The 13,017-nt window shown below is 43.6% G+C and overlaps 1 protein-coding gene across 1 annotated transcript in view; it reads right to left on the bottom strand.

Annotated features, from left to right (window-relative positions):
- The window catches only part of LOC120049340 (metabotropic glutamate receptor 8-like), a 241,559-nt gene extending 239,965 nt beyond the window's left edge, over positions 1–1,594 (bottom strand). Inside the window, exon 1 of the mRNA XM_038995591.1 lies at positions 1,187–1,594. Within this exon, the coding sequence (XP_038851519.1) occupies positions 1,187–1,462 (276 nt within the window). The 5' untranslated portion in view covers positions 1,463–1,594. The remainder of the gene's footprint in view (positions 1–1,186) is intronic.
- Between the last annotated feature and the right edge of the window lie 11,423 nt (positions 1,595–13,017).

Genomic DNA, 13,017 nt, shown 5'->3' with positions numbered 1-13,017 from the left:
TCAATCTAACCCAGACCCAGCCTGACTAACCCAACCAAACTCAAGTCAAACTTAACCAGACCCAGCCTGACTAACCCAACCAAACTCAAGTCAATCTAACCCAGACCCAGCCTGACTAACCCAACCAAACTCAAGTCACACTAAACCAGACCCAGCCTGACTAACCCAACCAAACTCAAGTCAATCTAACCCAGACCCAGCCTGACTAACCCAACCAAACTCAAGTCAAACTTAACCAGACCCAGCCTAACTAACTCAACCAAACTCAAGTCAAACTTAACCAGACCCAGCCTGACTAACCCAACCAAACTCAAGTCAATCTAACCCAGACTCAGCCTGACTAACCCAACCAAACTCAAGTCAAACTTAACCAGACCCAGCCTGACTAACTCAACCAAACTCAAGTCAAACTTAACCAGACCCAGCCTGACTAACCCAACCAAACTCAAGTCAATCTAACCCAGACCCAGCCTGACTAACCCAACCAAACTCAAGTCACACTTAACCAGACCCAGCCTGACTAACTCAACCAAATTCAAGTCAATCTAACCCAGACCCAGCCTGACTAACCCAACCAAACTCAAGTCAAACTTAACCAGACCCAGCCTGACTAACCCAACCAAACTCAAGTCAAACTAAACCAGACCCAGCCTGACTAACCCAACCAAACTCAAGTCAAACTAAACCAGACCCAGCCTGACTAACCCAACCAAACTCAAGTCAATCTAACCCAGAGCCAGACCCAGCCTGACTAACCCAACCAAACTCAAGTTAAACTGAACCAGACCCAGCCTGACTAACCCAACCAAACTCAAGTCAAACTAAACCAGACCCAGACTGACTAACCCAACCAAACTCAAGTCAATCTAACCCAGACCCAGCCTGACTAACCCAACCAAACTCAAGTCAATCTAACCCAGACCCAGCCTGACTAACTCAACCAAACTCAAGTCAAACTAAACCAGACCCAGCCTGACTAACCCAACCAAACTCAAGTCAATCTAACCCAGACCCAGCCTGACTAACCCAACCAAACTCAAGACAATCTAACCCAGACCCAGCCTGACTAACTCAACCAAACTCAAGTCAAACTAAACTAGACCCAGCCTGACTAACCCAACCAAACTCAAGTCAAACTAAACCAGACCCACCAGAAACCAACCCAGAGACGTTCCAGTGTCCTTACCTTGAACAGCCTCAGTATATTGGCAACCATTATGGACACGGAGCTGGCCGCCGCCCCGATCACCCCCACGATCTTATCAGGCTTGGCGAAGATGGGCAGGTCGCCGTTGGCACAGCGTACGTCCGAGCCGTCCTTCTCGATGAGGGCTTGGACAAAGGTCAGCGACTGCTCCAGGGCGTAGGTGTCTCTGGAGCAGGTGTCCAGGATCCGGGCCCCCAGGGTGATGTTGGGGAGCAGCTCTGTGTCCTTGTTGATCAGGTCGATGGCAAACATCATGGCCTCAAGACGGTGGATCCCTTTCTCCTTCTTTAGTTCCCCGCAGGGCACGCCGCCGCCCCCCCGGGAGTGCACCGGGAACAGGCCGCCCAGGATGATGTCGCCTTCCAATCGGATGGAGTGGGCGTACTCCTGATTGGGCGCAGTGCCGATGGCGGGGTCCGTGATTCGCTGAGGGGAGGCCAGGGGGAGGAGCCAGGAACATGAGGTAAGGAAGTGGAAAAGGAAGTGGCCTGCGGCGAGGAGGGAAGGGAGGCGTTGGGGTTCCGACAACGCCATGGTAACAGTTGGATGGCGGTTGTGGGAGGAGTTACTGAGAAGTTACTGTGGAGAGTGTGGGAGGGATCATAGGTGAAAGGGCGTCAGTCCCCCGGGGGAGGAGTTCGGGAAGGAGTTAGCAGGCCGCTCTAAGATGTCCCGGGCCCATGAGGCATGCATGTCCCAGTAGAGGAGAGAGAGAGAGAGAGAGACAGAGAGAGAGAGACAGAGAGAGAGAGAGAGACTAGTAGAGGAGGTGAGCGCAGCTGCAGTGATGATAATCCTGAACTCACATCTTCAGCAGACCCTGCAAGATACACACACAGAGAACACAAAGCAGTCAGTGCCTCAATCAGCCATCTACTGGGTAGCACACACAGTCTCTCCCTCCCTCCCTCACACACACACACACACACCCACACACACACACACACACACAGGCATTCACAAATCACTGTTCATGCTGCAACACCTGTCTTCCAGATTCAAGAGCAAGAGAGATGAGCATTTGCCACACACACAGTACAGCCCCCACCCCCCTCACACACACACACACACACACACACACACACACACACACACACACACACACACACACACACACACACACACACACACACACACACACACACACACACACACACACACACACACACACAACCACCAATCCTATCCCACTGACAAGTCCATCCTATCCGCCAGTGCCAAGCCTGTCAAGCACAAAGTGCCAAGCCTGTCAAACACATCAACAACGCTCCCGAATGCATTATTCACGTGGACAGAGTGAAGGTTACTCAGTGTGTAATCATTCAGTCATTCAGTGAACATCTACTGGTTCTACACCTGTTTGACTGACAGATGCATGGGAATCAACACCTGGAAGGTGTCACCTCAGCTACCTAATCATTATCATCAGAAACAGTACAGTGATGATGCAGCAAGCCATCCTAGTATGTGAGTCAATGAGAAGAGGCAAGGCTTTCGTGGTGCAGGTTTGGTTTAACTCTCTTTGTTTTCTTGCTGGTCTCATTCCCGCTTTGAATGTCCTTCACGAATGGAAGTGATGTCATTGCTGGCCAATCAGATTAGGCTACTGGGTGCCCTCTTTACCTCAAAATATAATATCCACTGGTCGGCCTAGTTTATCTGTAGCCCACTAATTAACTTTTATCATTCATATCCATAAGGCAAAAGGAAACCGCACACTGCTCTTGATAGTACGAAGGCCGTGAGGCCGATACGTAAGCTTATTAAATATCAGTGATACTATCAAGAACAGTGTGCGGTTTCCATTTTTCCTTCATCTTGTTCAACTGTTGCCATGCACCTGCAAAAAGATTGCTCAGATGTGCGAGTGCCTTTTGAATCATTCCTATCATATCATCACTCAATATTCCTCAGACAAAACAAAGGCATGGAGGAAAAGACAATCACTGACAGAGACGAAGAGGGCCTTCCTAATAGTGTGTTTGATCGGTTATGGTTTGACCACACCCGCTTCCCCAAAATAGTAAACTGTGTGGATATTCTTCTGAGTTGGATAGAAGAGCATATTAATAACATCACAATGTGGAAATATCAATGAGTTTCACATTCGTAGCGATACTGTACATATGGCAGTATTGGCTAAATAAGTCTAAATTCCTCCTGCGTGACATGACCACTTTTGCGCGCGCCCGTGTGCGTTCCAAAAGGCACAGATGCTGCGCAGTATGCTTGTGTGGGCTGAACCGGCTGCGCATTTCTGGGATGCTGAGACGCTAGGGAACTGCTGCATCATTGCATATAAATAGCCTAATGTATATTCGGGACATCGTGGCAATATTTCTCCCTCCCTCCCTCTCCATGTACCCATATTTCCACACATATCAATAGCACCTTTCCACAGATCCAGCACTTTCATATACACTGAGTGTGCAAAACAGTAAGAACTCATTCCTAATATTGAGTTGCCCTCAGAACAGTCTTTTTGCCCTCAGAACAGACTCAATTCGTCGGGGCATGGCCTCTAAAAGATGTTGAACGCGTTCCACAGTGATGCTGGCCCATGTTGACTCCAATACCTCCCACAGTTGTGTCAAGTTGGCTGGATGTCCTTTGAGTGGTGGACCGTTCTTGAAACACACGGGAAACTGTTGAGCGTGAAAAACCCAGCAGCGTTGCAGTTCTTAACCCAAACCCAGTGCGCCTGGCACCTACTACCATACCCCGTTCAAAGGTACTTAAATATATTGTCTTGTCCATTCACACTCTGAATGGCACCCACACACAATCCATGGCTCAAGTGTCTCAAGTGTCTCAAGGCCTACAAATCCTTCTTTAACCTGTCTTCTTCCCTTCATTTACACTGATTGAAGTGGATTTAACAAGTGACATCAACAAGGGATCCTAGCTTTCACCTGGATTCACTTGGTCAGTCTGTCATGGAAAGAGCAGGTGTTCATAATGTTTTGGACACTCAGTGTATAGTCCTTATGGTTGCTAACTATACTCTAAGGAAATACATGAATCATTTACCTTGAAAGGATAACATTACTATAGCACTTTACCAAGCACTTTAACAATAAAAAAAAAATATATAATGCACTTGGGTAAGGCACACGCATTTTAATATAAAACAGTACACCTTTATGGTTTGGTTATATTCCTAATTGGCTATTCAGGCTGTATTCATGCGTACACTGTAAACCCCAATGTGCTGTCTTTACGCAAAACTTTTGAGGAAATCCATTTCACTTAATATATTTGAGTACAGTAATTGTGTAGTCTTTACTCAAAACTATAGTCACTGTGAGCCTGTAGGGGTTCCAGATTTGAGTTGTATCAGCTTGAACATTTTTGAGTAAGCCACGCATCCACCATAATTTCCCAGTGTGCCTTGCCTTTTCAAGTGAATTGTAGTTACCACCCATGACTGTATTGTTAGTGACAGAGACATGGTTGTTGAATTCATTCAATTTCAGTCCTGTGGCCTTCACCAAGTGAGTTCCTAGGCAAATGTTATTATAATTAAACTCTTTATGACAATACATAAGGCCTTGTTTTGAGGTTGAACAAAATTAGTTACTTTACCAGATTTTCTAAAAAATCCTGGTTGAAGGATTTCCAGGAATCTTCCAACCACAATTTCTGGAAACCTGGGATATTCACAGGAACTTTGCAACCCTAACTGCTAGTCACATTACGCTGGCTTGCAAAGTGATGCGTAATTCCTATTGGAAACCAGACAGAGATAGGCTATTCAACAGTTGGAATTCTTAGTCACCAACCCTCTGCATTCACAATGACTGCAAGGAGCAGGAAAATTTTGAGGAGACTATCTAAGCCATTTCAACTGGAATAACCATTTCAGTAAGGGGTGCAAAAAATATTATAGATTAGTTTAGAAAAAAATACGTTATTTGTCTTTATTTCACATAATATTTATCTATCAATCCATCCCTCAACCTACATGCAAAAACACAGATATTAAAAACAATTTTAAAAACTTGACCTGCAGTAGAGCATGCTGGGAAAAAGTTATTTTGTTGTTATTTATAACTTTTAAAAAAAATAGAGTTGATGTGATTTCTCATTTATTTTTGAGTCAGTACCACATACACATTTTCAGCAATAATGACTTTTCATTGACTTTGAGTTCAACTTACTAGAAGTATTTGAGTTAATAATGGCTTGGGGTTTACAGTGTAAGAATGGATCTTTCAAAGTATTGTTTTCTTTTACACAATTTTATTTCACTTCTGCAATAAAACGTTATCACGTTCGATCCTGCTCGGGTTGGAACGTGTGACTCACTAATAAGAGAGAATTGATAGGACGGTAGAAATTCCAGCAGTGTGGTCGTTATTGTTGGCAGTAAGATGAAGGGAGTATTACCCTGCGAGGCAGAGACTGGCACATTTCACTTTTTAATTTACACCAATCACTAGGTGTCAGGCTGCACCATCCGCTCTACTGGTCATTATATTAGGTCTCGTGTACAGAGACGTTCTCTGGGAAGCACACTGCTCTTTCCACAAAGTGATGGCTTTTCTCGCTTTTTCGCCTCTCTCTCTCTCTCTCTCTCTCTCTCCCCCTCTGCTATTTTCTCCCCCTCCCTCTGCTCGTTTCTCTCTCCCCTCTCCCCGCCCGTTCCTCTCCCTCCCCATTCGTTTCCCACCTCTCACCGCACCCGTTGAATATGACATCTGTTTTTTTGCATTCAGATCACAGGCAGGTAAAGACACCAACAAACGGGAACGAATCAAACACATCCGTAATCCCTCCAACGGTTCCCCCCTAAATTGACTTGTGATTCTCCAATTCCCTTGACCCGTTCTTGCAGATGAGAGAAGCAACGGAACTCCTTACAGAAGACGTGGTGGAAGTGGTGTGTTAGTATGATTTGTTGCGGGGATAGATAGGGTTCAATTTGGGATACACCACCGCCACCCTCTGTTACACACGACTGAGTAAAGCAGTGGCATGAAGCAGGCAGCTGTGGAATACAAATCTTGTTTGTGCTCCAAAGAGAAATAACGACCTAATGATGTCTTCATGGTAGCATACATATAATTAGATTTAAAAAACATTATCAAGCAATAATGTTTTTAATTCAAGTTCAATATAACATTTTGCGTTTTTAGATTGAGACAGCGTCGTTCATGTGTGTGAAATAATGCGTCCTTTTTCAGTGAGCTCTGAAAATCACACTATTCATATCCCAATTATTTTAATCTAATTGTCCAATATTAATTATAATTAATTATATCACAAAATACGACGTTTGGGCTACAGATAAGATCAGGTGTGTGGATCATTCCTAAATGCCATCAGAGGGGATGCTGTTTCTTGGCGCGCGGAACAGAGCAGAGCGCGCCATTCCTTTGGGTCAATATCGGAACTTCATTGCGGAGCTCAGCAGTTTCCTTTCCCAACCCTGAACTCTCTCATTTAGCTACAGGTCACGACTGATTAACGATACCGTGGACTGTCAACATCAACTATGCATATCGATAATGAAAGGATAAATAGTTATTTAAGGGATAATTTGCAGAACCATCGAGGGTAATTAATTTAACAATGAGGGAGAAAAAAATGCAGATGGTTAAGAGCGATGGATTCTTCAGATAGAGGAAGATAGGAGAAATCTGGAAGAAGGATGTTTGATGGGACCTTCTCAGACATACGAAATTTATGAAACGAAATATGTAATTTAAAAAAATGCCTACCTGCTTTTCCGTGACTTGATTGAGGGTTCCTCGCGCCTTCGCATCCCACTCACAGATGCACGCGCCTCTGGTTTTCGGTGCTGAAAGGGACAGCGCATGCAGCCATCCAGCCAAGCAGCGAGCGCGCGTCTCCGCCAAATGAATCACAAAAAACACCCACCGGCAGCGATTGGTCTCCCAACTCTCTCTCTCTCTCTCTCTTTCTCTCTCACCCTCTCTCCGCATACCCCCTTCTCCCTTTATCAGCATCGACACCATTTATCTGTAGCATAAATGACACAGAAACTGTTTGGAATACAACATTTAAGCAGTCACATTCTGATGCATCTGCCCAGAAGAGTCCCATTAAATGAATCAGTTATGATTGAAATCAACGTCTGTAAACAAGACATCTGACGACACCAATGAGCCTACATCTACTATCTGCATAATAGCCAACAAAAAACGCAGGCATTGATTCCTCTCGAACGCTCACACCAATATACATGTGTTGCTACATGCAAATAGGCAAATTCTTATCAATAGGACTATTGGTTGCAATGATCAATTTATACTTATGCTATGTATTGGTAATTAACAACCAAAATGAATACGGACGGGAGTACGAGCAAATGTCAGGCAGCTGATTCATCAACAAAAAAGTATTTCACGTTCAATGAGGCTAATGTGCGAGACGTGATACAATTGTGTCATGACTTTAGGAGCGAGCGCCTCACTAGATAGAGCACTATCGCCATCTAGCGTTACGTAGCCCACAGTAGGTCTAGAAACGAAACTTTGGTCATGTCAATTCATGGAAAACTATTGATTTTAGCTCTTCTGTTTAAAAAAAAGCCCATAGGTTGAATCAACCTAAGCATACTTTTCAGGGATAGACTATCAATACGCAAAAACACTTCAAATCCACCAATAATATACCTACTTAAATCCGAGCCTCAATATCCAAAGTAGCCTAGCCCAGTGGTTCTTAAATAGGGTCCGCGGACGCCTGGGGGTCAGCGGAGGTACTACAAGGGGTCCGCTGCCTGATCGCAAAATACTGTATCATATACAGTAAAGCAGCCTGTCGGGCAAGCCAAGGCCAAGTGACTCACTGTCTGTACGAGCGAACCATTATCGTGAACGGTACCTAATAAACTAAAAGGCTAAAGAAAAGCCTTAAACATCCTTCAAATCCACTTCAATCGCTGTGGATGATTGGGGAGGACACAGGTTAAAAAGTGACATCAATAAGGGATCAAGGCTTTCACCTGGATTCACCTGGTCAGTCTATGTTATGGAAAGAGCAGGTGTTCCTAATGTTTTGTACACTCAGTGTGTATAAAACGTTCCTATTTCAAAATTTTTATGAATATGGCTATAAACAACAGATTTAACGAATTTTGGGCAAGGGATCATTGGAAAAAGTTTAGAGGGTACAACACATAGTAATATTATTCACCCAAATGAAATCTTTACCCATAGATGCACAGCATGGGCCTGGTTTACACAGATATTGGTAGCCACATTTAGCAGAGGTTGCTGGGGGGATGAGCTATAGGAGGATGGACTCACTGTCATGGCTGGAATGGAAACCACATGTTTGACTCCGTTCCATGAATTCCATTCCAGCCATTAAAATGAGCCCATCCTCCTATAGCTCCTCCCACCAGCCGCCTCTGACGCAAATAATCAACAAAATTCTTGTAATACCTAAGAATGTTGTTTTGAACATAAATGCACTGTACTTTATGCTTTACACTGCAGCATTCTCTCTGCCCCACGGACAAATGTGTAGACTTGCATGGAATTAGCTCTCTGACGACAAGTGGGGAGGCCTTTAAAATGTTGTTTTCCCCCTCAGGGTTCTAGACTTTCATTTTTAATCTTTTTTTTTAGGGGGTGGGTCAGCTTTAATATTGCGGATAGATTGTTGCTTCCGTCAATGTAATTGTCTGCATAATTTCCAAACCCCCATATATTTTGGGGGTAAATATATATATAGATATCTATGTACATATGTACATACACACCACACATATATATACATATATACACTACCGTTCAAAAGTTTGGGGTCACTTAGAAATGTCCTTGTTTTTGAAGCACATTTTTTGTCCATTAAAATAACATCAAATTGATCAGAAATACGGTGCAGACATTGTTAATGTTGTAAATGACTAATGTACCTGGAAACGGCTGATTTTTAATGGAATATTTACATAGGCGTACAACGGCCCATTATCAGCAAACATCACTGTGTTCCAATGGCACGTTGTGTTAGCTAATCCAAGATTATACCTTTTTTATCAACTAGTAAATTTTATTTGAGTTTAACCACAATATTTGTTGTATTATTTGTTCTGTCAGGTGGAATAAACTGAAATTGCAACCAACTTTCTAAGGCTTGTTTAAAAATACGATATTTTGGAGATTATTTCGTTTTCAAATAACCAAAAGTGAGCAGTTGTAATCTGAATAAAGGGAAAAAGGCCATTCTTGAACATGCGGTGAGACATTCTTACTAATTTACTAGAAAACCATTTTGGATTTAAGTATAACTTTTATATGACTGATGCCTTTAGTGAGAGGTCTAATGCCTTAATATTTAATCATTTCTGCCCTCTGAATTCATATTTTGATTAATCTGGCCATGCACTGCAGAAGTCATAGTAAAACTGCTTGTATGCTATTTTTATTGCACTCTAAAGCAGTGGTTGGAACCAAAATTATTTTCCAATCGTTCCTTTCTTAGCCATCGCGTCAGCAATGCCATCGCGTCAGCAAGGACCAACATCCCCGTGGAACATTTCCGACTTGTAGAATCCATGTCCCGGAGAATTCAGGCTGTTCTGGAGGCAAAGGGGGATCCGACCCGGTACTAAATGGGTGTACCTAATAAACTGAGTATATACTGATGAGAGGTCGAAGGAGCATGGCAAGAATCGTGCAAGCTAACAGGCGAGCAACAAACAGATGAATAACAACGCAGTACAACAGTGGTGTGCAGAACATTATCTCATCGATCCTTGCCACAGATGGGCTTTTGTAGCAGACGACCACATCGGGTTCCACTCCTCATCGCCTGGTTCGACAAATCGCAGTTCCTGTTGCGTCATGCTGATGGCAGAGTTAGGATTAGGCGTAAGCAGCGTGAGTCCATGGACCCATCCTGCCTGGTACGGTACAGGCTGGTGACGGTGATGTACCGGCATCCATTCTGCAGAAACTGCGTGATGCCATCGCGTCAGCATGGACCAACATCCCTGTGGAACATTTCCGACTTGTAGAATCCACACCCCGGAGATTTCAGTCTGTTCTGGAGGCAAATGGGGACCCGGTACTAAATGGGTGTACCTAATAAACTGACACACTGTATCACAGCATACTAGGTCTCCAGGTCGTGGAGGGACTTAAACATTTTGGGAGGAGAATGACTGTGAAAAGGTCAATTCTGGTGACTTTCTAAAAGGACATTCTACTCCAAAATGAATTAAAATAAAATAATTTCCCCCTCCAGAAATTAGCACAATAACATATTGGTCCATACCATCAGGCAGGTGTGCTATTCAGCAATAAGCATGATCACCTGTTGTACTGATGCAGCATAGTGGCTATAAATAAATAGTCTGATGGTTTCCCATTTGCATTTACCCCAATGGGCTAATCATCAGCTAGATCACAAACTCTAAACATTAGGCTATCTTGTTGCTAGCAACCTTTGATGACTTGAATGTCCCCAAAAAACATTCCACTGGCACACAGACAAGGATAATGTACTGTGAATATAATGTAGGCCTACCTGTTGCACCTAACCAGTGTCACATTTAACCCCGATCTCCCCTATGCCTCCCTGCTATAGGGGATCCTTGGGGATGTCCCTACCCTAACCTCTACCCTTACTCTTACCTAATGCTAATCTTAACCCGTATACAGTGCATTCAAAAAATATTCAGACCCTTTGACTTTTTCTTGTTACGTTACAGCCTTATTCTACAATTGATTAAATTGTTTTTTTTCTCATCATATTACACACAATACCCCATGACTTATAAAAAATAAAAAACTGAAATAATACATTTACATAAGTATTCAGACCCTTTACTCAGTACTTTGTTTAAGCACCTTTGGCAGTGATTACAGCCTCGAGTCTTCTTGGGTATGACGCTACAAGCTTGGCACACCTGTATTTGGGGAGTTTCTCCCATTTTTCTCTGCAGATCCTCTCAAGATCTGGCAGGTTGGATGGGGAGCTTTGCTGCACAGCTATTTTCAGGTCTCTTCAGAGAAGTTCGATTGGGTTCAAGTCCAGGCTCTGGATGGGCCACTCAAGGACATTCAGAGACTTGTCCCGAAGCCACTCCTGCATTGTCTTGGCTATGTGCTTAGGGTCATTGTCCTGTTGGAAAATTAACCTGAGGTTCTGAGCGGAGCAGGTTTTCATCAGGATCTTTGTACTTTGCTCTGTTCATCTTTCCCTCGATACTGACTAGTCTTCCCATCCCCACAGCATGATGCTGTCAGCACCATGCTGCCAGCACCATGCTTCACCGTAGGGATGGTGCCAGGTTTCTTTCAGATGTGACGTTTGGCATTCAGGACAAAAAGTTTAATTTTGGTTTCATCAGACCAGAGAATTTTGTTTCTCATGGTCTGAGTCTTTAGGTGCCTTTTGGCAAACTCCAAGCGGGCTGTCATGTGCCTTTTAATGAAGAGTGGCTTCCGTCTGGCCACTCTACCATAAAGGCCTGATTGGTGGATTGCTTCATAGATGGTTATCTTTCTGGAAGGTTCACCCATCTCCACAGAGGAACTCTGGAGCTCTGTCAGAGTGACCATTGGGTTCTTGGTCACCTCCCTGACCAAGGCCCTTCTCCCCCAATTGCTCAGTTTGGCCGGGCTGCCAGTTCTAGGAAGAGTCCTGGTGCTTCCAAACGTCTTCCATTTAAGAATGATGGATGCCACTGTGTTCTTGGGGACCTTCAATGCTGCAGACATTTTTCTGTGCCTTGACACAATCCTGTCTTGGAACTCTACGGACAATTCCTTTAACCTCATGGCTTGATTTATGCTCTGACATGCACTGTCAACCTTATATAGACAGCTGTGTGCCTTTCAAAATCCTGTCCAATCAATTGAATTTACCACAGGTGGACTTCAATCAAGTTGTAGAAACTTCTCAAGGATGATCAATGGAAACAGGATGCACCTGAGCTCAATTTCGAGTCTCATACCAAAGGGTCTGAATACTTAGGTAAATTACATATTGTTTCTTATATCTAATACATTTGCAAACATTTCTAAAACCTGTTTTCGCTTTGTCATTATGGGGTATTGTGTAGATTGATGAGGAAAAAATATATGTTTAATCAAGTTTAGAATAAGGCTGTAATGTAACAAAATGTGGGGAAAAGTGAAGGGGTCTGAAAACTTTCCCGAATGCACTGTATTAACTCTTTAAAATGTCAACTTCAATGGGTAGGAACATCCCAAGGATCCCAGATAGCAAGGACCCAGAAACCATGCCACTGCTAAAAACTTCTAAAATGGTGCAGTTCAACACTAGAATGCTCTATGATCGTCCTCTTTTAAGAGTGGCCATCAAAACTGCTTTCAAAGGTGTGTTTTCCCACGACTGCATTAAGAATGTTGAAGGCTACAATGACTGGGAATGCATGTTTCTCTCCCTGTGTGCCACTTGCAATATGAAAGCACCTCAAGAGGAATATAGTTTTTTCACATATGGGGTTGTATGATTTAGCCGTTGCTTACTCGTGTTGCTAGCTGAGGAAAATGTAATGTGGACAACAATTTTTCATTAGATAATAAAAAATTCCCATAACCAAAGGTACCGCGTCTCAGCTCCGCCTGGCTCTCATATGGATCATAGGTCTTGACGGAACCCGGACCAATTTAACCCCTAGTGGGTGATAGCCTACTGATGGTTTCTCTGGAACTGGTGGCTTCTATGATTGTGGCTAGATGGAGTTCAGCTATGGACTTAACGTAGGTTAGGAGAACTAACACAGCAGGATAGGAGAACTAACGCAGCAGGTTATGAGAATTAGGTTAAGGTTAGGAAAGGAGGTTAGGCTTAGCTACAAATTC

The sequence above is a fragment of the Salvelinus namaycush genome, chromosome 6, assembly GCF_016432855.1.
Source record: "Salvelinus namaycush isolate Seneca chromosome 6, SaNama_1.0, whole genome shotgun sequence".
NCBI classification, from domain to species: Eukaryota; Metazoa; Chordata; class Actinopteri; order Salmoniformes; family Salmonidae; genus Salvelinus; species Salvelinus namaycush.
Note: the sequence above shows the minus strand (reverse complement) of the source record. Positions and strands in the feature narration are given on the sequence as shown.